Below are 25,820 nucleotides of genomic sequence, written 5' to 3'. Positions count from 1 at the left end.
ATGCCATCTTGGTCAATGTCTCCCATCCACTACATAATGTACTGGGTGGGCACAGGAGTACATTCAGCCAGAGACTCATTCCACTGAGATGCAGCACAGAGCGTCATAGGAAGTCATTCCTGCCCGTGGCCATCAAACTTTACAACTCCTCCCTTGAAGGGTCAGACACCCTGAGCCAATAGGCTGGTCCTGGACTTATTTTATAATTTACTGGCATAATTTACATATTACTATTTAACTATTTATGGTTCTATTACTAGTTATTATTTATGGTGCAACTGTAACGAAAAGCAATTTCCCCTGGGATCAATAAAGTATGACTATGACTAATTCGACACTCATCCCAGCATGGATGGAAAGCGTGCAAGGAGCTAGCTGAGTTCGAAACAGGAACCACTCACCTTGAAGTCCAGTGCGTATACCACTACAATACCAGCTGGCATATTGTTGAAGAATAAATGATAGTTATAACACTCAGATAATACTGTAGATCATTAGGATCTCAGTACAACTGGAAGATGCCCCCTCAACAGGGCAGCATCCCCTCCGTAGCAGATTGGAGTGTCAGCCAAATAGTGTGGTCGCTTCTTGAGAATGCAATTTAAACCTATAACCTTAATAGGAAGGAGTATCTCCATGTATTCATGGCTACACAAAACACAATGATGAATATGTTTTCAGAGGCAACTGAGGGGAAAGTTGGGATCAAGATGGCTTCAAACAAGGCCATGCACCATTTAAACTCCTCAATTAGAAGGATCATAAGGTTGCAAGAAGATTTTATTGAAAGGGTACTGAAAGAATGTTTCTCCTCTTGGAGCGGCAATATCTATAATTGAGGGACATCTTTTCAAAGTAAGATAAGAAGAATTTATGTCTGTGAGAAGATTATATTTCTTTGATTTTCTCTATGGCAGAGAGCTGTGGATATTCCAGGATAAGATGGTCAGATCTTTGGTCTGAAGGGTACATGGATTAAGGATATCAGGCAGAAAAGTGGAGCAGAGGCCAAAATTAGATCAATCATGACCTCCTTGAATGTGAGACGAGGTTGGAGGGGTTGAATAATCTACAACTTCTTCTTACGTTCTTCCTTGTAACATTCCAACCCTTGTTCATCTTTGTGCTAAAGCATTATGCTGTAGAGTTAGTTGTAAATAACAGGTCTGCATCCTCCTGTGTGATTGGTGGGTGTTGTGACTGACTGAAACTGAGCCACATGGAAGCTGTAACCGTCTTCATTCACATAGGAGATCTCTAGGCAAGTGAGACCAGAAGGCACAATGATTTATTCTTCAACACAAAGATTACAGTAAATGATTAACTACAGTTTCAATTCCTATAATAACCTACTTTAACATTTGGAATATAGCCAGATAAATTTACAGAATTACATGGCAGCACATCCCAACCTTTTGAATATTCGATAGTGGTGTCTGCTCCAAAAACCTCAGTACAAAGTATACTCCTTTGGTAACAGTGTTGAAGGACGGCTCCGTGAATGTACAACTAAACAAAGGATTAAGTGGCAAAACAGAACTGTTGTGAACTGTGCTTTAAATTGCAGGGATACATTTTCAATAACACACACAAAATGCTGGAGGAACTCAGCAGAAACATTCATTTTCTGTCTTTATCAATGAAGTTTCAATGGGTCAGTGTCAGAATGCCCCACGCCCAATGATTGGTTTCACTAGCTGCAAAGTATCAGTCGGAAGTTAAATTGAGTACAGGTTTCATTTCCTGAAGACACATTCTTAGTTAATCCATAATGTCATTCGGGAATGACCCCTAACAGTAGTGAAGAAGAGTCACTTGTAACATAACATACATTTGAATCTATTATCTGTCTCCTGGTTAAATCTATCTTGAATTTGCTTGTTCTAGCAGAAAAGACAGAATTTCCATCAAAATTCAACTATGCTGGAATTATTTGGGAAGTTTCCTGTTACCATTTTGAATAATGATGAAACCTCTGCCTATTATCAATAACTGATAAGGATTACCTTTGCTGGGAGTATCTGCTTTCATAATCTTAACAGAATTTTATATAATTTTCTGGAGTACTGACTGCCCCTAGATTGCTAAAAATTATAGGGAGCTTTCAGCAAAAATAGTTCACAATGCAAATGGCTACTTGGAGCATCTCTTCCAGAATAGAAAATATGTATATTTTTGGGATCATCTGTTGAGATGGCAAAACAGATGTTCCACCATCAGCGTACTCTTTCCTCCTATCACAGATAAGAGCAGAAAGATCACTCGGTGGCTGACTGGGTCAGGCAGTGGAGCTGGGACTCACCCAGCAAGGTGAGGGATCAGGCACCAGCTAGAATTTATTTGTGTCTTTTTATCTTTTCATGCATTTAATTGCTACATTTTGAACCTCTGTGTATAGTTGTGTCCTTGAGTTTAGGACAGCTTTTACAATTTATTAAATTGTGATCCCATTGAAAATTTCAGGTTTTGTAAAGCTGTGTTTGACCGAGACTATAAAGCCACAATTGGAGTTGATTTTGAAATTGAGCGGTTTGAAATTACAGGAGTCCCATTCAATCTCCAAATGTAAGTACTGATTAAAATTGCATTAACAGAACTTCAAAAGTTGCCCACTGAATCAAGGATTTCTATGTTTTCAGGTTTTAAATTTTTATTTTGAAAATGCATTCTTTGAAGTGTTGATTCTTCCCTCAGAAATTACTGACTGCCCTGATCAGGCTCGTTCACAACGTTGGCACATAGAGCTAAGAATTGGGCTTGCAGTGGAACAACCTAAAGCAGCCCCCTTATCCCTCCCCTTGCCAACTAACCCCACCCCCCAACAAATGGCATTTAGGCTTGTTAATATATTCAAAGACTTTTGATGAGGTATTAAGCTGAGACTTCATCTGTTCTCACAGACAGAAGATTATAGACTGGTTTCTGTGGGATTTCTGGAGATCTCAATCTAAAGTTAAAGGGTGTAAAGGTAGTAAGGTAGAAGGGCTAAAGTGTGTGTACTTCAATGCAAGAAGCATCAGGAACAAAGCTGATGAACTAAGAGCTTGGATACATACATGGAATTATGATGTAGTGGCCATTACAGAGACTTGGCTGGCACCAGGGCAGAAATGGATTCTCAGTATTCCTGGATTTCAGAGCTTTAAAAGGGATAGAGAGGGGGGAAATGGGTGGAGGGGTGGCAATACTGGTCAGGGATACTATTACAGCTACAGAAAGAGTGGGTAATGTAGCAGGATCCTCTTTTGAGTCAGTATGGGTATAAGTCAGGAATGGGAAGGAAGCAGTTACTCCATTAGGAGTATTCTATACACCCCCTGGTAGCAGCAGAGATACAGCGGAGCAGATTGGGAGGCAGATTTTGGAAAGGTGCAAAAATAACAGGGTTGTTATCATGGGTGACTTTAACTTCCTTAATATTGATTGGCACCTGATTAGTTCCAATGGGTTAGACAGGGCAGAGTTTGTTAAGTGTGTCCAGGATGGATTCCTGTCACAGTATGTTGACAGGCCGACTAGTAGGAATGCCAAACTAGATCTAGTATTAGGTAACGAACCGGGTCACGTCACAGATCTCTCAGTGGGTGAGCATCTGGGGTACAGTGACCACCGCTCCCTGGCCTTTTACATTATCATGGAAAAGGATAGAATCAGAGACAACAGGAAAATTTTTAATTGGGGAAGGGCAAATTATGAGGCTATAAGGCTAGAACTTGCAGGTGTGAATTGGGATGATGTTTTTGCAGGGAAATGTACTACGGACATGTGGGCGATGTTCCAGGATATCTTGCAGGATGTTAGGGATAAATTTTCCCTGGTGAGGAAGATAAAGAATGGTAGGGTGAAGGAACCATGAGTGACAAGTGAGATGGAGAATCTAGTCAGGTGGAAGAAGGCAGCATACATGAGGTTTAGAAAGCAAGGATCAGATGGGTCTATTGAGGAATATAGGGTAGCAAGAAAGGAGCTTAAGAAGGGGCTGAGGAGAACAAGAAGGGGGCATGAGAAGGCCTTGGCGAGTAGGGTAAGGGAAAACCCCAAGGCATTCTTCAATTATGTGAAGAACAAAAGGATGATAGGAGTGAAGACAGGACCAATTAGAGATAAAGGTGGGAAGATGTGCCTAGAAGCTGTGGAAGTGAGCGAGGTCCTCAATGAATACTTCTCTTCGGTATTCACCAATGAGAGGGAACTTGATGACGGTGAGGACAATATGAGTGAGGTTGATGTTCGGGAGCATGTTGATATTAAGGGAGAGGAAGTGTTGGAGTTATTAAAATACATTAGGATGGATAAGTCCCTGGGACCTGACAGAATATTCCCCAGGCTGCTCCACGAGGCAAGGGAAGAAATTGCTGAGCCTCTGGCTGGAATCTTTATGTCCTCATTGTCCACGGGAATGGTACCAGAGGATTGGAGGGAATTGAATGTTGTTCCCTTGTTCAAAAAAAGGTAGTAGGGATAGTCCGGGTAATTATAGACCAGTGAGCCTTATGTCTGTGGTGGGAAAGCTGTGGGAAAAGATTCTTAGAAGTATGGTCTATGGGCAATTAGAGAATCATGGTCTGATCAGGGACAGTCAGCATGGCTTCGTGAAGGGCAGATCGTGTCTAACAAGCCTGAGGAGGTGACCAGGCATATAGATGAGGGCAGTGCCGTGGATGTGATCTACATGGATTTTAGTAAGGCATTTGACAAGGTTCCACACGGTAGGCTTATTCAGAAAGTCAGAACGCATGGGATCCAGGGAAGTTTGGCCAGGTGGATTCAAAGTTGGCTTGCCTGCAGAAAGCAGAGGGTCGTGGTGGAGGGAGTACACTTGGATTGGAGGATTGTGACTAGCGGTGTCCCACAAGGATCGGTTCTGGGACCTCTACTTTTCGTGATTTTTATTAACGAACTGGATGTGGGGGTAGGAGGGTGGGTTGGCAAGTTTGCAGACAACACAAAGGTTGGTGATGTTGTGGATAGTGTAGAGGATTGTCGAAGATTGCAGAGAGACTTTGATAGGATGCAGAAGTGGGCTGAGAAGTGGCAGATGGAGTTCAACCCAGAGAAGTGTGAGGTGGTACACTTTGGAAGGACAAACTCCAAGGCAGAGTACAAAGTAAATGACAGGATACTTGGTAGTGTGGAGGAGCAGAGGGATCTGGGGCTACATGTCCACAGATCCCTGAAAGTTGCCTCACAGGTGGATAGGGTAGTTAAGAAAGCTTATGGAGTGTTAGCTTTCATAAGTCAAGGGATAGAGTTTAAGGATCGCGGGGTAATGATGCAGCTCTATAAAACTCTGGTGAGGCCACACTTGGGGTACTGTGTCTAGTTCTGGTTGCCTCACTATAGGAAGGATGTGGAAGCATTGGAAAGGTTACAAGGAGATTTACCAGCATGCTGCCTGGTTTAGAGAGTATGCATTATGATCAGAGATTAAGGGTGCTAGGGCTTTACTCTCTGGAGAGAAGGAGGATGAGAGGAGACATGATAGAGGTATACAAGTCAGGTTAAGGAGTTGTGAGTTAGGAATTCCAGTAATAATGCTTGAAACTCTTAAAACCTCACAAGATAGCCACAAATAAGTGAGCATATCAGTGATGTGCTAAGGACTATTTTGGTCCAGGCCCTGCTAAAAAAAAAAGTGCACATCTTTTATTGGCAAAAATGTGCTGCTTGAGTTGGAAGCTGGACTCAAGGGTTTGGAAAAGTTAAGAATCAGGGTCTGCAGTCAGCCAGACTGTAAAGTAAGTACCTGTGACAGGGAAGGGAGGCTGCAGATAAACAAGGATGAGGTTGTGTCTGGTGTATGGAGATAAGAACATAAGAACATGGATCCTTATGAACATCTTGGGCCAGGGCTTTGTGGTCAGAACTGAGATCAGGGGATTGGAATCCTTGCTTCAGAGGTAAAAAGCAAAATACAAAGTGGCTTTGTCAGCATTTGTTGAGGGAAGGAACCCAAGGAGTTATTAACAAGACACTAGTTTCTTGAGATAGTGCAATGCCTGTACAAATGATGTTTGGATCCTACAATTCTTTGGTTCAACCAGCACCAGAATCCTATGGAAAATTAGGAGAAATCTGAACATAATGTGCTAGTGAGAGAATTGAACTGATGCACATTTCTGTTGTCTTCAGCTGGGACACAGCAGGGCAGGAGAAGTTCAAGTGCATTGCCTCTGCCTATTATAGAGGTGCTGAAGGTAAGCATAATTTGCAGTAGAGAAGCAATGTGATATTGTCTAAGTGATTGTTTCAATATGATGTTTCAATACTGTTCTAAATTTGTGCTTCCAGTCATTATAATAGCTTTTGACCTGGCTGACATAAAGACCCTGGAACACACAAAGTAAGTCTTGGTTTATCATCAATATATAAGGTCCTTTCATTAATTCTTATTTACTTCAATGCATAGTATGTTTACTGCACTTACTATAAATCTTAATTGATCAGTATTTTCACTGGTGACCTGTAACAAGTCTCCTTCTTAGGAATTTCTTCACAATTAAGAATTACTTGGTTTCACTCTGATTTTATGGGTTCTGAACTAGCTTACGAAGACAATGTGGGAAATGCGGATACTGCTTTGGGTGGACAAGTCAGGTTCTTTGATGAGTAAAAAAATGTAAACAATAGTGATGAAGCTGGCTTTTGGATTTGGTTAAAGGTGCCCACAACCTGCAGCCTTCATGCAGCCTCAGGACAGGACAGGGCAATGAATGAAAGAAAGCACAAACACAAGCACAATGCTACTTGACTCAGGATCTCAGGATAGTTAATATTGATTGTGGCAAATTTAAAAATATCCCTAGTTGTATTTGTTGGTTATGCTGATTTAATTTCCTTCCCTTTGTGTGGTTACTTTGTCTGGCAGCATCGTGGTTGAATATTTGTTGTGGCTTAAATTTCACTCTTCTGTATCTAAATCTAAATATCATTGTTGAACATTATAGTTCTTGAGCTCAGATTAGAGTTAGCTTGCAGATCATTTTTTTTAATGGCCAAACTTTTAATTATCTCCTAATCCTCTCAGCATTAATATCTGTCTTATTTGTTTCTCTCTCGGGGGATTTTACTACGTTAAAGATACCATAGGGCAGGGGTCCGCAACCTCTTTTGCACTGCGGACCGGTTTAATATTGACAATATTTTTGTGGACCGGCCGACTGGGAGTGGGGGGTGGGGGGCTGGTAGGATTGCCAACGGAGAAGAGTAGCAGTCAAGTACGTTGTGTTTACCCCGAGAAAGACTACAATGACCATGAAGCCTTGCATGGGCACCAGTGCACATGTGTGTACGTGCTGTTTTTTTCCCCAAAAGTCATTTCTGGCAATTCTGTTCGTTGGGGGGGGGGGGGCGGGGGTGGTGGTGTTAATCACGACCGGAATATAGGTGATAAGTGGCTAATACACTCAATTTCGTTTCTAAAAGGGATTATCTAATGAATTTAATATTAAACACAGCGCATATTTTCCTCGATAAGTCAATTATCGGGGAGGACAGGGGAACTTGAAGTAAGTGTTGAACGAACTTCCAGTAGAAATGGTAGAGGCAGGTTCGATATTATCATTTTAAGAAAAATTGGGTAGGTATATGGACAGGAAAGGAATGGAGGGTTATGGGCTGAGTGCAGGTCGGTGGGACTAGGTGAGAGTGGCGCTCGGCATGGACTAGAAGGGCAGAGATGGCCTGTTTCTGTGCTGTAATTGTTATATGGTTATATAAGTCACTTATAAGTCAATAGCATCATAACATTTTAAGTAACGTTTGGATATTAAACACACAGCACATACTTTCCCCGTATGAACATATAAAATCATTGCAATGCACCAATATCGCTGAATCAGTGGGATTGTTCCCTGGCAACAAGACGGTCCCATTGAGGGGTGATGGGAGACAGCAATACTCGAAGGGGGTTCCTTGTGTTCCAGTCTATTCCACAATTTAGTTTTCGTTGCATTCATTGCAGAGATATGTTGGAAATGGAAGCAACGTTCTCAGTGCTTTCGTGGCTATCTCAGGATATTTAGCCTTGACTTTGAGCCAGAATGCCGACAGAGATATTATGTCAAACATACTTTTCAACCCACCGTCATTTGCAAGCTCGAGGAGTTGATCTTCTTCCCGCGCAGACATGCATGACGCGCGGGTAATGACCTCGCGTGCGTTCAAGCTCAACAGTGCGCGTGACAGGGAATGAGGAAAGGTGCAGCTGACTCATATCGCCAAATCATATTGTTTCCTTGCAGCCGGGTAGCACATGCTTTGTGGCCCGGTGGTTGGGGACCACTGCCATAGGGCATCAGCTTTTTGTTGATATTGAATAACCAGAACTGTACGGTACCCAACAGTACCTTGGCGCATTTGTCTTCATAAATCAATGTATTCAGTACAGGAGATGGCACGTTATGTTGAAGTTGTACAAGAAATTTGTGAGGCCCAATTTGGAGTATTGTGTGTATTTCTGGTCACCTGCCAACAGGAAAGATATCAATATGATTGAAAGTACAGAGAAAATTTACAAGGACGATCACTGGTCGACATACCTGAGTTATATGGAAAGGTTGAATAGGCTAGGACTTTATTCCCTGGAGCATTGGAGACTGAGGGAAAATTTAATAGAGCTATACAAAATTATGAGGGCTATAGACAGGGTAAATGCAAGCTGGCTTTTTCCACTGAACTAGGGTAAAACTAGAACTAGAGGTCTTGGGATAAAGGTGAAAGGTGAAATATTTAAGGAAAACATGAGGGGGAACTTCTTCACCCAAAGGGTGGTGAGAATGTGGAATGAGCTGTTAGCAGAGGTGGTTTGATTTCAGTATTGAAGAGAGGTTTGGATAAGTACATGAATGGGAGGGATATGGAGGGCTATAGTCCAGGTGCAGGTCAATAGGACTAGGTAGAATAATAGTTTGGGAGGGACTAGATTGCCTGAAGAGCCTGTATCTGTGCTGTAGTTCTCTATGAATTCTCTAATGAGTTCTCTAATGTTGTAAAGTGAACTTAAATGTCAATTTTAATCACCTCTAGTCTTTTATCTTTCAAGGCTTTAATGGGTGAAAGTCCTATTTGACTTCTACCTCTCACTTGGTGTCAATTTGTTTCCATGATAGAATTGATTAGTTCATTAATTCTTCTCATAATCTTGAATGGCAACAGGTCAATTTGGGGTGCCTCATTTTGCAATGAGAACAAATTAAGATTGTTTACATTTATGTGCCTAGGCATTGAATTGCATCGCAATCCAAAATCACTTTTATCAAACAATATGCACAAAATGCTGGTGGAACTTAGCAGGCCAGGCAGCATCTATGGAAAAAGGCATAGCCAACATTTCGGGCAGAGACCCTTTGGCAAGACTGGAAAAAAATGCTGAGGAGTAGATTTAAAAGGTGGGGGAAGGGAAGGGAGAAACACAAGGTGAAACACAAGGTGAAACCTGAAGGGGGAGAGATGAAGTAAAGAGCTTGGAAGTTGATAGGTTAAAGAGATACAGGGCTGGAGAAGGGGAGCCTGACAGAAGAGGACAGAAGGCCATGGAAGAAAGCAGGGAGGGCACCAGAGAGAGGCAATGAGCAGGCAGGGAGATAATGTGAGAGAGGGAAAAGGGGATGCAGAATGGTGAGGGGTAGACATTACCGCAAGTTGGAGAAATCAATGCTCATGCCATCAGGTTGGAGGCTACCCAGATGAAATATAAGGTGTTGTTCCTCCAACCTAAGTGTTGCCTCATCACGACAGTGAAGAAGGCCATGGATAGACATATCGGAATAGGAATGGGAAGTGGAATTAAAATGGGTGACCACTGGAAGATCCCGCTTTTTCTGAAGGACAGAGTGTAGGTTCTTGGTGGTGATCTCCCAATCTATGTCATGGTTTCACTGATATACAGGAGGCCACACCGGGAGCACCGAACACAGTATGTGACCCCCAACAGGCTCACAGGTGAAGTGTTGCCTCACCTGGAAGGACTGTTTGGGGCCCTGAATGGTAGTGAGGGAGCACATGTATGGGCAGGTGTAGCATTTGTTCCACTTGCAAGGATAAGTGCCAGGAGGAAGATCAGTGAGGAGGGACGAATGGATAAGAGAGTTGTGTAGGGAGTGACCTCTGCAGAAAGCAGAAACTTGGGGGGTTGGAAAGATGTGCTTGATGGTGAGATTCTGTTGGAGATGGTGGGAGTTCCAGAGACTTGTGCGCTGAACGCAGAGGCTGGTAGGGTGTTAGGTGAGGACAAGAGGAACCCTTTCCCTTGTAGGGTGGTGGGAGGATGGGGTGAAAGCAGGCGTGCATGAAATAGAAGAGATGCAGTTGATGGTAGAGGAAGGGAGCCCCTTTCTTTGAAGGAGGAGGACTTTTTTTACTAGCTTCGCAAAAATCTTTTGTTGGGCGAACACATTCAATCTTGTGTTACATTGCTTTGGCATACTGTTTAAAAAAAGTATTGATTAAAAAAAACTTTGCTTGCCTCTTTTGCTAACCTTCTCAAGTTTAATAGTATTTGTCTCTGTGGCAGGCAGTGGTTAGAGGATGCACTGAAGGAAAATGATCCGGGTTTAAATTCCATATTTCTTGTTGGATCTAAGAAGGATTTATTAGTGAGTAATTTTTTTTCCTCAGCAATTAATTTGATATTCAATAAATTACAGTTTATTCTCCTAATTTGTGGTATCTCTTGTATATGAAGGAAGGCTTGGATCATAATCGTTTGGGGGCCTCAAGTGCTGGTCTCCAGTATGATGTCTGCAGGACATACATACCTTTCTGATGCAAGGCATATTAAATGCAGTCTTATTAAAAGCATAATTGGTATTAGCATAAGTTCCTTTGTATTATGCTGAGCAAGCAGATCATGGTTTGACAACGATCTGCTGTTTTGAAGTTCACATAACCGTAGACAGCTGGACAAGCATCAGCAGCAAAAAGGTCTCTAGACAGGCTGTTAAGGGATCAATGTCCATACACAAGTTCATTACTCAATTTCATATGGTTGTTGGGTTAATTTTTCATTGGAATGATACATTCCATAGTTGCTTGAATTTTTTGGGCAATGCAAGTAACAGTACTATCAGATAGCAATATTTGTCCCCCTGCATTCTATCAATGCTAGCTCTGCTTATGTTAGTATGATGGCTCAAAGATGGCACAGTGCCAGCAGTGTATTGAACGGAATGGAAATCACATCTATGTTTTGAGGGTTATGCAATTTGATTGCCAGAATTATTTCTGCCATCACTGATTTGGATTCAGTGACGAAATTGATTGATGCATCAGTGAAAATAATGTAAGCACAAACAGGCAGGTCAACCAGTTCTTATTTCACAAGTGGCTTCTATGTATATATAAGACCATAAAATATAGGAACAGAATTAGGACATTTGGCCCATCGAGTCGGCTCCGCCATTTCATCATGGCTGATCTATTTTTCCTCTCAACCCCAATCTGCTGCCTTCCCCCTGTATTCCTTCATGCCCTGACCAATCAAGAGTCTATCACCCTCTGCCTTAAGTGTATATGAAGACTTGGCCTCCACAGCTGCCTGTGGCAACGAATTCCACAGATTCACCACTCTCTGGCTAACGAAATTCCTCTTCATCTCCGTTCACCCCTCTATTCTGAGGCTATTCAGATCCTAGAATCATTTTTATGAGCCGCCTTTGAACCTTCTCCAGTTTCAGCACATCCTTTCTAAGATAAGGACCAAAACTGCTCACAATGCTCCAAGTAAGGCTTCTCCAGAGCTTTATAAAGTCTCAACATTACATCTTTGCTTTTATATTCTAATCCTCTTGAAATAAATGCTAACATTGCATTTGTCTTCCTCACCACAGACTCAAACTGCAAATTAACCTTTACAGAATCGTGCACCTGAGCTTTTTGAATTTTCTCTCCATTAGAAAATAGTCGACCCTTTCATTTCTTTTACCAAAGTGCATGACCATACCTTCTCAACGCTATATTCCATCTTCCATTTCTTTGCCCGTTCTCCTAATCTGTCTTTCTGTAGCCTCTCTACTTCCTCAAAACTACCTGCCCCCTCCACCTAGCTTCATATCAGCTGCAAAGTTTGCAACAAAGCATCATTCCATTATCCAAATCATTGACATATAATGTAAAGAGATTCAGTCCCAGCTCAGAGCCCTGTGGAACACCACACGTCACGAGCATCCAGCAAGAAAAGGCTCCCTTTATTCCCACTGTTTGCCTCCTACCAATCAGCCACTGCTTCATCCATGCTAGAATCTTTCCTGTAACACCATGGGCTCGCAGCTTGTTAAGCAGTCTCATGCTGACTGTGCCCTATTTTTTCAGGTGCCTCCAAGGACCCTGAGACCTCAGCCTTAATAATCGACTCTAACATCTTCCCACCCACTGAGGTCAGACTAACTGGCCTATAGTTTCCTTTCTTCTGCTTCTCTCTCTTCTTGAAGTGTGGAGTGACATTTGCAATTTTCCAGTCTTCTGGAACCATTCCAGAATCTAGCAATTCTTGAAAGATCATTAAAAATGCCTCTACAATCTCTTCAGCCACCTCTTTCATAACCCTGGGGTATACACCATTTGGTGCAGGTGACTTATCTACCTTCAAACCTTTCAGTTTACCAAAAACCTTCTCTCTAGTTGTGGCAACTTCACACACTTCATGACCCCTGCCACCTAGAACTTCCACCATACTGCTAATGTCTTCCACAGTGAAGACTGACGCAAAATACTTATTCAGTTCATATGCCATTTCCCTATTACTATCTCTCCAGCATTGTTTTCCAGCAGTCTGAGATCCACACTTAGCTCTCTTTTATACTTTATTTATCTGAACAAACTATTGGTATCCTTTTTAATACTCTTTCATATTTCATCTTTACCTTCTTAATGACTTATTAGTTGCCTCCTGTTGGTTTTAAAAACTTGCCAATCCTCTAACTTCCCACTAACATTTGCTCTGTTATATGCTCTCTCTTTGGCTTTTATGTTAGCTTTGACTATTTTTGTTAGCCATGGTTGTGTCATCTTGCCTTTAAATACTTCTTCCTCTTTGGGATGTATATATTCTGTGCCTTCTGAATTGCTTCCAGAAGTTCCAGCCATTGCTGCTCTACCGTCATCCCTGCCAGTGATCTTTCCCAGTCATTTCTGGCTACCACTTCTCTTGTGCCTTTGTAATTCCCTTTACTCCACTGTAATACTGATACACCTGACTTTAGCTTTTCCTTCTCAAAGTTCAGGGTAGATCTGATCATATTCTGATCACTTTTCCCTAAGGTTTCTTTTACCGTAATCTTTCTAATCAATTCTGGTTCATTGTACAACACCCAGTCCAGAATAGCTGATCCCCCAGTGGGGTCAACCACAAGCTGCTCTAAAACCCCATCTTGTAGGCACTCTAGAAATTCTCCTTCCTGGAATCCAGCACCAACCTGATTTTCCCAATCTACCTACGTACTGAAATCCCCCATGATATATTTATTTATTTATTCGTAGCATGCATTAGGGGTTCACAGCAGTACCCCAGGAATTTTGCTTTGAAATAATGTGGTGTACACATTTATTTATGTGTAAGTTGGACAGATGGGCTGCTAAGCACACATGTACAAAATAACCAAGATATGCAGAAGCAGCAATACATCTTTCTCTGGAAGTTTACTGAGAAGTAGCATTTACCATCTGATTTACCATTTGCAAACACAGAATAGTTTGAGTTTTATGTATTTGCATGGCAGGTAACATTTCTAACCAGTTACTGCCAAGCATCCACTGGGATAATAAAAATTCATTTTCACAACTGTGTAATCTCATTTCTTAATCATTCAGATAATATATTTTCTCTCTTTATTTCATGAACCAATCTTTTATTCCCCTGCATTCTGTTTTTGTACCCAAGTAAATGTTAGTCCCTAAGATAGGAGCAAAATTAGGCCATTTGGCCCATCAAGTCTGCTCTGCCATTCCATCATGGCTGAATTATTATCCCTCTCAGCCCCATTCTCCTGCCTTCTCCACATACCCTTTGATGCCCTGACTAATCAAAAACCTCTCAACCTCTGCTTGAAGTATACCCAATGACTTGGCCTCCACAGACATCTGTGGCATTTAATTCCACAGATTCACCACCCTCAGGCTAAAGAAATTCCTCCTTATGTCTGTTCTAAATGAATGCCTCTTTCTTCTGGGCCTGTGTCCTTTGGTCCTAGACTCTCCATAGACCTCTATCCAGACCTTTCAATATTTGATAGGTTTCAATAAGATCCCCTGTCCAGCGAGTACAGGCCCAGAGCCAACAATTGCTCCTCATATGTTAATATTGTCATTCCCAGGATCATTCCCGTGAACCTTCTCTGGAACTTCTCCAATGCCAGCACATCTTTTCTTAGATAAGATGTCCAAAACTGCTCACAGTACTACAAGTGCTCTCTGACAAAGGCCTTATAAAGCCTTAGCATCTTCTTGCTTTTATGTGTTAATCACCTCAAAATGAATGCTAACATTGCATTTGCCTTCCTTATTGCCAACTCAACCTGTAAGTTAACTCTAAGACCCTTTGCACCTCAGGTTTTAGAATCTTCTCCCCATTTAGAAAACAGTTTACTCCTTTATTCCTTCTATGAAAGTGCATGACCATACACTTCCCTACACTATATTCCATCATTCATTGATCACAGTTCTGGTTCAGACTCTGTGCAGCTCATTAACAAACCTCCAGACTGATTGGTGTGGGATCGCTGGTTCTGTTCACATGGGTTACGAAGTCCTTTAAAGGTTTGGATTTGGTTGATCATACCTCGGCCGTAAGAGCTTATAGACTGCAGTCTGGTAGCAAGATCTACCCTAGTGGAATGACTACAAGTGGCCTTTCATGGAATTGTTCATATTTTAACATTGAAACATTTCTCTTAGTTTACAGAAACCTGCAAACAATGTCCAGAGCAAAAAACACATAGGAATGGCTTGCACCTTCCTGCAAATTTCTCTCCAGGTTGCTAATCATCCTGACCTAGAAATCTTTTGCTGTTTCTCATCGTCTCTGGATCAAGATGCTGGAAACCTTGTCTACCAGCACTGTGCAAGTCCCTAAACTAAAGGTTCAGGAAGGCACCTTAGCACCGGGGATGGAATAATAATGTGATCAAAGGGATGAGAAATAAATAACATCATGCTGTAAATCAGCATCTTTAAGCCATTGACACCTACCATTAAGCAAAGGGTCCATGGAGCCCAGGTTGGGAACCTCTGCTATAAATGAATATTATAAAAATCTCTTCTGTAGCCTGTCCAAGCATTTTATATTTTCCCTAAAGTGATTCTACTTCATTCAATGTTCATTGAAATCTTTGAAAATAAAAAAATGCATATATTGAAAGTCTGAAACTACAAAAGAAAATGCTGGAAATACTCAACAGATCAGGCAGGATTTGTTGAGAGAGAAACAAAATTAACATTTTAGGTCAAAGACCTTTCATTAGAAAGAGAAGGATTTCATTATCCTTAGAAAATCTAAGTTCCCTTCTTAATTCTATCCAGGCCTGCTGCACTTTAATTTGCTTGGTTCTTTAGTCATCCTTGGCTCAACTGACCTCCCTAGATCTTTACTCTGGTGAGACCACTTCAAATTGAAACCTCTCCTCTCTATCTCTCCCCACAAGGACTGAGTGACCTGCCGAGTGTTTCCTATATGTTCTGTTTTTATTCTAGATCAATTATACCTCACTGAGCTCCCAGGAAGAATAACTGAATACTGTAACTAATGAAAAAATAATTTTGCAAAGTAATGTAAATCACTTAACAATTCTATTCTTTTATCCATCTTAAAATCTTAGTTGGTGTGGCAAAAATCGAATCATAAGATGCAATTTCTATTATAATGCTGTAAATGGGGCCACACATATTATATTGATAATTGGAAGTGTATTAATCTAATTTATTTCATTACAGTTCATTGTAAAGAAGGTTCTGGTACGCTAAACTATTGCCCATTATACTTTTTTTTTCTTCTGGTAAGCATCAGAAGTTTGAGCTCTTGAGGCAAATTTCATATCTAAGCAAAAGTGCACATTGATTGTGGAAGATGATTAAGCTCTGGTAGCTGTGGAAGTATAAAAGCTGCAGCATTCAGAAATCCAGCACTCTAACTTTGTGTGTTTATCAAACAGTCCCAGGCTGAATGTGACAGAACAGAAGCTGATGCTATTAAAGTAGCGAATGAGATGCAAGCAGAGTATTGGTCTGTGTCTTCTAAAACAGGTGAGTGTTTGGTAAGCTACACCTCTGCACTGAGGAACGGTGAGCGCAGTTTCTCTCACACACACCTGCATGCTGCCACAAACCGTACACCCTCACAAACGTTCATTCTCTCTCTCACACAAATAGATCTAAATACTAGAAATAACTAAAACCAGGATGAGAGAACTTATCACTCCTGTCCTAGCTATTCTGCATTTCTTCCTGTATCTTTTAAAATTGATTTAAAATTTTTCTTAATTGTTTTAAAGCTCTTCATAGTCTGGGACCAGAGTATATCCCAGAGTTGTTTACATTTTATAATCCTACTCTAGCTCTCAGGTCATCTTTCGCTGGTCTTTTAAATTTAAATAATAGAAACATAGAAAACCTACAGCACAATACAGGCCCTTCGACCTACAAAGTTGTGCCGAACATGTCCCTACATTCGAAATTACTAGGGTTACCCATAGCCCTCTATTTTTCTAAGCTCCACGTACCTATCCAAAAGTCTCTTAAAAGACCCTATCGTATCCGCCTCCACCACCGTTGCTGGCAGCCCATTCCACGCACTCACCACTCTCTGAGTAAAAAAACTTACCCCTGACATCTCTTCTGTACCTACTCTCCAGCACTTTAAACCTGTGTCCTCATGTGGCAACCATTTCAGCCCTGGGAAAAATCCTCTGACTATCCACACGATCAATGCTTTTCATCATTTTATACACCTCTATCAGGTCACCTCTCATCCTCCGTCACTCCAAGGAGAAAAGGCCAAGTTCACTCAACCTATTCTCATAAGGCGTGCTCCCTAATCCAGGCAACATCCTTGTAAATCTCCTCTGCACCCTTTCTATGGCTTCCACATCCTTCCTGTAGTGAGGCAACCAGAACTGAGCACAGTACTCCAAGTGGGGTCTGACCAGGGTCCTATATAGCTGCAACATTACCTTTTGGCTCCTAAATTCAATTCCACGATTGATGAAGGCCAATACACAGTCGCCTTCTTAACCACAGAGTCAACCTGCACAGCTGCTTTGAGCGTCCTATGGACTCGGACCCCAAGATCCCTCTGATCCTCCACACTGCCAAGAGTCTTACCGTTAATACTATATTATGTCATCATAGTTGACCTACCAAAATGAAACACTTCACACTTACCTGGGTTGAACTCCATCTGCCACTTATCAGCCCAGTTTTGCATCCTGTCGATATCCCGCTGTAAACTCTGACAGCCCTCCATACTATCCACAACATCTCCAACCTTTGTGTCCTCAGCAAACTTACTAACCCATCCCTGCACTTCCTCATCCAGGTCATTTATAAAAATCACGAAGAGAAAGGGTCCCAGAACAGATCCAAGGCACTCCACTGGTGACTGACCTCCATACAGAATATAATCCATCTACAATCACTCTTTGCCTTCTGTGGGCAAGCCAATTCTGGATCCACAAAGCAATGTCCCCTTGGATCCCATACCTCCTTACTTTCTCAATAAGCCTTGCATGGGGTACCTTGTCAAATGCCTTGCTGAAATCCATATACACTACACCTACTGCTCTTCCTTCATCAATGTGTTTAGTCTCGTCCTCAAAAAATTCAATCAGGCTCGTACATCTCAGGGTGTCAGAGTTCAGAGTTCAATCCTGGCGTCCTCTGTATGGAGTCCCTGTACCTCTTCCCTGTGAAATAGAAACGTAGAAAACCTGCAGCACAATACAGGCCCTTCGGCCCACAAAGCTGTGCCAAACACGTCCTGAGAAATTGTCTAAGGTTACCCATAGCCCTCTATTTTTCTAAGCTCCATGTACCTATCTAGGAGTCTCTTAAAAGACCCTATCATATTCGCCTCCACCGCCATCACCAGCAGCCCATTCCACACTCTCTATGCATAGGTTTTCTCCAGGTCCACCGGGTTCCTCCCACAGTCCAAAGTCATTGTAAATTGCCCAGTGATTAGTTTAGAACTAAACTGGGATTGTCATGGATTGTGTGGCAGTACAGCTCAAAGGGCCTATTCTGCACTGTATTTCTAACTAAAAAAATAAAAATAAAATAAACTTCAGGAGCCCAGTTTTATACCATTTCTCTGAGGGTTCCATTGTTCTTCTATCTAGGTTATTGTAGGAGATATTCATGAATTACTCATCTATGAATGTTCGATGATCACTTGCTTTCTTCCTGAACTGGCCGGAATCTCCAACATTTGTCCTTAGCACTCCAAGTCGGGGTAAGAGTAGGCAAGATCCTGAGCCAATTTATAGACCACTTTTTTCCACCCCAATTCACCACCAGTCCTAAACCTTGGATGTTTTTCTTCTCTCTTACCAAATGCCCCTTCTCTAAATTTTAAAATGTCAGTCTCTTAATTTACAACTTCAAGGCAGATTTCTTCCAGTGGTTTATTTATACACCATACTCTTATCTATTTACCAAAAGTGAATAAGTAACCAGAAGAAACTATTTATTAGTATTTTGCCGAAGTAAGTTATTTTAAAGGAAATTAACGCATATTTGGACAGAGTAATTTCAGCATACAAGAAATGGAAAATGTTATGTGCTTGCATTGAAATTAAATTAATTGATAAATTACATGACTGGTGCTCAGTAACTGTATAATGTAATCCCCAAAAGAACATTGTGTCACTAAATGTCTTTCTCCCTGATTATTAAAAGCTGTGTTCTTTTCAGTCAATCAGAGAGTGCCTTTGAATGACTCATTGCAAGCTGATGCTGGGTTCCTGCCAGTATCCCTCTGCAACACTGTCTCTGTTGTACACATGTGAGGCTCATTGCAAGCTGAGGCTGGGTTCCTGCCTGTATCCTTCACAAACTCTGCCAATGTTATACGTGTGTGTGAGGCTCATTATTTTGACACTCTGGAACCATGCTTTTGCTGGTTTGTCATATTATTGCCCAATTGCATCCTAACCCTTTGAGGTGGCCAAGTTTGCAGGTGATAGGTGGAGGGACAGGTAATATTAGGAAGCGGGAAGTCTGCAGAAGGACTTAGACAGATTAGGAGAATGGCAAAGAAGTGGCAGGTGGAATATAGTGTAGTATATGGTCATGCACTTCAGTAGAAGCAATAAAAGCGTAAACTATTTTCTAAACACAGAGCAAATTCAGAAATTGGAGGTCCAAGGGGATTTGGGAATCCTAGTGTAGGATTCCCTAAATGTTAACATGCAGGTTGAGTTGATAGTAAGAAAGGCAAGTGCAATGTGAGCATTCAGTTCAGGAGGACAAGACTATAAAAGCAAGGATATAATGCTGAGGCAAGACCACATTTGGAGTATTGTGAGCAGTTTTGGATTCCACATTTAAGAAAGAATGTGCTAGCATTGGAGAGGGTCCAGAGGAGGTTCAAAAGCATGCTCTCAGGGCAAATGAAAGTCAAAATGTAGTGTAGGCCAAAACTGGTGGAAGCAGAAATCATGGAGGTACAAATTATAAAGTCAGAGAGGAAAAGCTCTGGAGGAGAATTGAACACCAATTGTAAACTTAAAGGGTTGCTATACTGGAAATCAGTGTAGGTCAACAAACACGTGTATTCGTGAGACTGAATGTGGGTTAGGGTTCAGCCTTCTGAATTTATGATTAACGAATAGAATTCGTGGTTTTGGAATAATGTTGCTCTCATGAATATATGACCTGTACATATTATTAGATTTTACATCACATCAGATGAGTATCTATGCCTGCACAGTAGTACTTAAACTCCCTGTGCAATAATTTGTATCAATAATTGAAGAAGAGTAATGATTCAAGTCGTCAATTTAATCCAGAACAGAATGCAATTTTTCATTTTTCTCCAAGAGATGATATTGGAGAAATTTCTGAACAAGTTCATCTATATTATTAATACTAATTGCTTATTAACCTTCCTCATCTTCCAGCACTGAATCATTACAAATATTATTCTTTAGGAATAATAATTTCCTCACATTGAAAGAATGAATAAAGTCAAAGTTAAGACAAAGGCTAGAATTAGAAAAGTGCATATAAATTGGGATTGATTGGTCCAGAAATTACCTCTATGGAAAAGTTGAGGCATTCAGAATTCTGACAATAATAGTTTGAACTTTAAAGAACATTCTTTACTTATAAGTCCATTAGATTTAGTAGCAAAATTAGGCCATTTGGCCTACCGAGTCCGCTCCGCCGTTTCATCATGGTTGATCCATTTTTTCCTGTCAGATCGCCAGCAGGTGGTAAGAGTGGGGCTCACTCACCTCTGTCCCCCTGACCCTTAACACAGGTGTCCATCAGTGCTGTGTCCTAAGCCCCCTCCTTTACTCTCTGTATATCCATGACTGTGTTGCCACCCACAGCTTCAGTCTGGTAATTAAATTTGCTGACGATACTACATTGATTGGCCTAATCTCAAATAATAATGAGGCAGCCTACGGAGAAGTCATCACCCTGACACAGTGGTGTCAAGAAAACAACCTCTCCCTCAATGTCACAAAAACTAAGGAGCTGGTTGTGGACTACAGGAGAAATGGAGATAGGCTAACCGCTATTGACATCAATGGATCTGGGATTGAGAGGATGAACAGCTTTAAGTTCCTCGGCATACACTTCACCAAGGATCTCATGCAGTCTGTATATACCGGCTGCGTGGTGAAGAAAGCACAACAGCACCTCTTTCACCTCAGATGGTTGGTATGGACCCCCAAATCCTAAGAACTTTCTACAGGGGCACAATTGAGAGCACCTGACTGGCTGTATCACTGCCTGGTATGGGAACTGTGCTTCCCTCAATCGCAGGATTCTGCAGAGAGTGGTGCGGACAGCCCAGTGCATCTGTAAATGTGAACTTCCCACTATTCGGGACATTTACAAAGACAGGTGTGTAAAAAGGGCCCGAAGGATCATTGGAGACCCAAGTCACCCCAGTCACTAACTTTTCCAGCTGCTGCCATCCGGGAAACGATACCACAGCATAATAGCCAGGACCAACAGGTTCAGGACAGCTTCTTCCAACAGGCCATCAAACTGATTAATTCAGGCTGATACAATTGTATTTGTATGTTATATTGACTGCCCTGTTGTACATACTAGTTGTTAAATGACTATAAATTGCACATTGCACATTTAGACGGAAATGCAACAAAAAGATTTTTACTCCTCGTGTAAGGATGTAAGTAATAAAGTCAATTCAAGTCCCAACACAGACCCCTTTGGAACACCACTAGTCACCGACAGCCAACAAAGGCTCCCTTTATTCTCACTCTTTGCCTCCTGCCAATCAGCCACTGCTTTATCCATGCTAGAACCTTTCCAGTAATACCATGGACTCATAGCTTCTTAAGCAGCTTCACACGTGGCATCTTGTCAAAGGCCTTCTGAAAATCCAAGTACACAATTCTCCTTTGTCTATCCTGCTTGTTATTTCTTCAAAGAATTTCAACATATTTGTCAGGCAAGATTTTCCCTTGAGGAAACCATTTCTGCTGCCTACTTTATCATGTGCCCCCAAGTATCCCAAGATCACATCCTAAACAATCGACTCCAATATCTTTCCAACCAGTGAGGTCCAACTAACTGGCCTCCCTCCCTTCTTGAAGAGTTAAGTGACATTTGCAATTTTATCACGTGCCTCCAAAAACCCTGAATCGACTCCAACATCTTCCCAACCACTGAGGTCAGACTATCTGACCTTCCTCCTGCTTCTCTCCCTCCTTGAAGAGTGGAGGGAAATTTACAATTCTCCAGTATTCTGGAACCATTCCGGAATCTAGTGATTCTTGAAAGATCATTACTAATGCCTCCACAATCTCTTCAGCCACCTCTTTCAGAACCCTAGGGTGTACAACAACTGGTCCAGGTGACTTATCTACCTTAAGACTTTTCAGTTTCCCAAGAAGCTTCTCCCTAGTAATGGTAACTTCACACACTATATGATCCCCGATATCTAGAACTTCCACCATACTGCTAGTATCTTCCACAGTGAAGACTGATGCAAAACTCTTATTCAGTTTGTCCATCATTACCTTGTTCCCTATTACTGCCAGTAAGTTTGTGGAATGCTCTGCCACAAACTGTGGTGGCAGCTGAGTCTATGGGTATATTGAGGCAGAAATTGATAGTTTCCTGATCGGTCAAGGCATCAAAGGATATCTTGAGAAGGCAGGTGTATGGGGTTGAGTGGGATCCAGGATCAGCATGATGGAATGGCAGAGCAGACTTAATGAGCTGAATTGCCTAATTCTGCTCCTATGTCTTATGGTCTTACTACCTCTCCAGCATCGTTTTCCAGTGGTCCAATATACATGCTAGCCTCTCTTTTGGTATCCTCTTTAATATTATTGGTTAACTTTCTTTCGTATTCTATCTTTACCTTCTAATAACTTTTCAGTTGCCTTCTGTTGGTATTTAAAAACTTCCCAATCCTCTAACTTCCTGCCAATTTTTGTTCTATAATATGACCTCCCTTTGGCCTTTATGTTGACTTTGACTTCTCTTGTTAGCCATAGTTGTGTCATCTTGCCTTTAGAATGTTTCTTCTTCTTTGGGATGTATATATCCCATGCCTTCAGAATTGCTTCCAGAAATTCCAGCCATTGCTGCTCTGCCGACATCCCTGCCAGTGTTCTTTTCCAATCAATTCTGCCATCTCCTCTCTCATGTCTCTGTAATTCCCCTTACTCCACAATAATACCGATATATCTAACTTTAGGTTCTGTGTCTCTAATTTAAAAGTTAATCTGATGATATTATGCTGACTTTCCCCCAAGTGTTCTTTTACCTTAAGCTCTCTAATCAATTCCAGTTCATTGCACAACACCCAATTCAGAATAGCTGATCCTCCAGTGGGTCAACTATTCAAGCTGCTCCAGAAAGCCATCTCATAGGTATTCTTGAAACTCCCCCACCTGGATCCAACACCAACCTGATTTTCCCAAACTGCCTGCATATTGAATACCCCCATGACTATTGTAACATAGCCCTTTTGGCATACATTTTCTGTATACAACTCCCATAAGGATCTTTTTACCATTGCAATTCCTTAGCTCTATCCACGACGATTCCATACCTTCTGACCCTATGTCACCTCTTTCTAATAGTTTTTTACAAACAGAGCCACGCCACCCCCTCTGCCTTCGTGCCTACTCTTTTAATACAGTGTATGTCCTGGACATTCTTTCAGCCATGATTCAATGTTGCCTACAACAGCATACTTGCCAATCTGTAACTGTGCAACACTCATCAACCTTATTCCGTATTCTGCGCACATTCAAATATAACACCTTTAGCCCTGTATTCACCCTTTTCAATTTTGTCTGCATTTTACGTTGGAACTCATCCTATTGACTGCAATTTTGCCCTATCATCGGCCTCTCCTTGCTGGGAGTCTCACTACACATTGCCTCTGTTTGTAAACCAACTACCTCATTGCCAGCACTATCACTCCAGCTCCTATTCCCCTGCCAAATTAGTTTAAACCAACCCAAACAACTCTAGCCAACCTGTCTACAAGTATATTGGACCCCCTTGGGATCAGGTGTAACCCGTCCCTTTTGTACAAGTCATAACTTCCCCAGAAGAGATCCCAGTGATCCATAAATCTGAACCCCTGCCCGCTACACCAGTTCCTCAGTCACTTGTTCATCTGCCAAGTCATCCTATTTTACCTTCACTGGCATGTGGCACAGGCAGCAATCCAGAGATTACAATCCCAGTTGTCCTGTTTCTCAGCTTTCTACCTGGTTCCCTAAAATCTCTCCTCAGGACTTCTTCACCTTGTCTGTCTATGCCATTGGTGCCAATATGCAACCTAGGGGTGACTACCTCACTGTAGCTCCTGTCGACAACCTCATTCCCTTGTGTGAGCTTAAGGTCATTGAGCTGCAACTCCAGTTCCTTAATACGTTCTCTCAGGAGCTGCAGCTTGATGCATCTGGTGCAGATGCGTTTATTCAGGAGACTGGAGTTCTCCCAGACTTATTCTCACTATACTAGGCGATAATAGATGAGGAATAAACAATTAAGAACACAGACAGAGTAACTTACAAGGCAGTCTACATCACCCAAGCCTGATTTTGCCTGAACCTGATGATTAAAAGCCACTCTAAAGCCTGGCACTCAAAAACAAAGGCTGCTCCAAGAATGGCCACTCCGTTTGCACCTGTGCTATTTTTATTGGCCCTTTCTAAAGAATCCCTCTTGCAGATTGGTCACTACGCAACTCAGAAAATCTGCTGTAAAACTCTGCCTTTGAAATCTCGATCACCTCCCAACTCAGAGAAAACTGGCTCGAAGCTCTGCTTTTTAAAATCTTGAATACGGACCTGACTGAAAGTTTGCTCTTCTTACGGAATGCCTCTTGTTCATTGGTCGCTCCTCAACTATGAGAATCTACCCCAAAACTCTGCCTTTGAAATCTTGATTGCAGCCCTGATTTAAAAAGTGGCTCTTTTCATGCTCACCTGGTGTGGATTGGCCAACTCGTATTTCATTGTCAGTTAAGTCACTAATGCTAAAAGCATGGCTATTAGTGGTGAGTAAGGTTGAGCAAGAGCCCAGACCAGAATTAATAGCATGAATTGAGATTTAGCAGCTGATAATGTTGCTGATGTTGCAGAGGTGAACATGCCTGAAATACTAAAAGAGAAAGCCTTGCAGGATTGTGGCAAAGGAGTAGATGAGTGTGGCTAATTGGATAGCTCTTTCCAAAAAATAAATGGAATGCCTGGAATGGTCTCCCGTTGTGCTCCCATTTTTGACAGTATGAGCATGTCTTAGGGAAAATTCAGTGCTGATATAGAAAATACAAAGAAGGTGACTACCATTGAGAATGGAGTCATTGGAATACTGTTCCTTGCCCTGCATGCAAAGTTGCATGTGACAAAAAGCTGGGGCAGGAATGATTTATCATGGAAAGGATCACAATTTACCAATATGATCAGGCAGATGCAATGGAGTTAATTTATTTCATGTCTATATCAGAAATTGTCACAATAAATTTTACTTAAGATGAAATAATCTAGTTTTTTGTAATTTCTCAATAATGTGAATGTATAAGTATTTGAAATACATTAGATGTATTACAATTTTATAAACCACCATGAATGACAAATCATCTTTATGAAATAATTAAACACCACAGAGCTGGCATGCAGTAGATTGAAAGGGGATAAAATTAGGAATACCTCAGATTGGAATAAAGTTACAGTACATTATCTCCACAGGTGAAAATGTGAGGGAATTCTTCTTCAGAGTAGCAGCCCTGGCATTTGAAGCATCTTTGCTGAAAGAATTGAAAAGAAATGACTTGCCCTCTGCAAAGATTGGCGAGGGAAGCACCATCTGTAAGTGTTTAATGATAAGTGATTTTACAAAAGAAAGGGATTTCTTAAGTTTCTTAAGTTTGGTACTAATTGAAAGCTCTCATTATTTATAAAGTCAAATTGATTTAAGGAGCGACACACACAAAATGCTGGAGGAACTCAGCAGGCCAGGTAGCATTGATGGGAAAAAAGTACAGTTGTCGTTTCAGACCAAAACCATTCGGCAGGACTGGAGAAAAAAAAATGAGGAGTAGATTTAAAAGGTGGGGGGAGGAGAGATAGGGAACGCCAGGCAATAGGTGAAACTTGGAAGGG

The 25,820-nt window shown here is 41.5% G+C and overlaps 1 protein-coding gene across 1 annotated transcript in view; it reads left to right on the top strand.

Annotated features, from left to right (window-relative positions):
• Window positions 1-25,820, top strand: part of rab36 (RAB36, member RAS oncogene family) — an 80,231-nt gene that overhangs the window by 37,641 nt on the left and 16,770 nt on the right. The window contains exons 4-9 of the mRNA XM_063040920.1: window positions 2,464-2,565; window positions 6,133-6,197; window positions 6,292-6,343; window positions 10,514-10,595; window positions 16,143-16,233; window positions 25,407-25,526. Coding sequence (XP_062896990.1) covers window positions 2,464-2,565; window positions 6,133-6,197; window positions 6,292-6,343; window positions 10,514-10,595; window positions 16,143-16,233; window positions 25,407-25,526 — 512 coding nt within the window. The remainder of the gene's footprint in view (window positions 1-2,463; window positions 2,566-6,132; window positions 6,198-6,291; window positions 6,344-10,513; window positions 10,596-16,142; window positions 16,234-25,406; window positions 25,527-25,820) is intronic.

The sequence above is a fragment of the Mobula hypostoma genome, chromosome 2 (genome assembly GCF_963921235.1).
Source record: "Mobula hypostoma chromosome 2, sMobHyp1.1, whole genome shotgun sequence".
Classification (NCBI taxonomy): Eukaryota; Metazoa; Chordata; class Chondrichthyes; order Myliobatiformes; family Myliobatidae; genus Mobula; species Mobula hypostoma.
The sequence above is the reverse complement of the archived record's forward strand: the minus strand, read 5'-3'. Positions and strand labels throughout refer to the sequence as shown.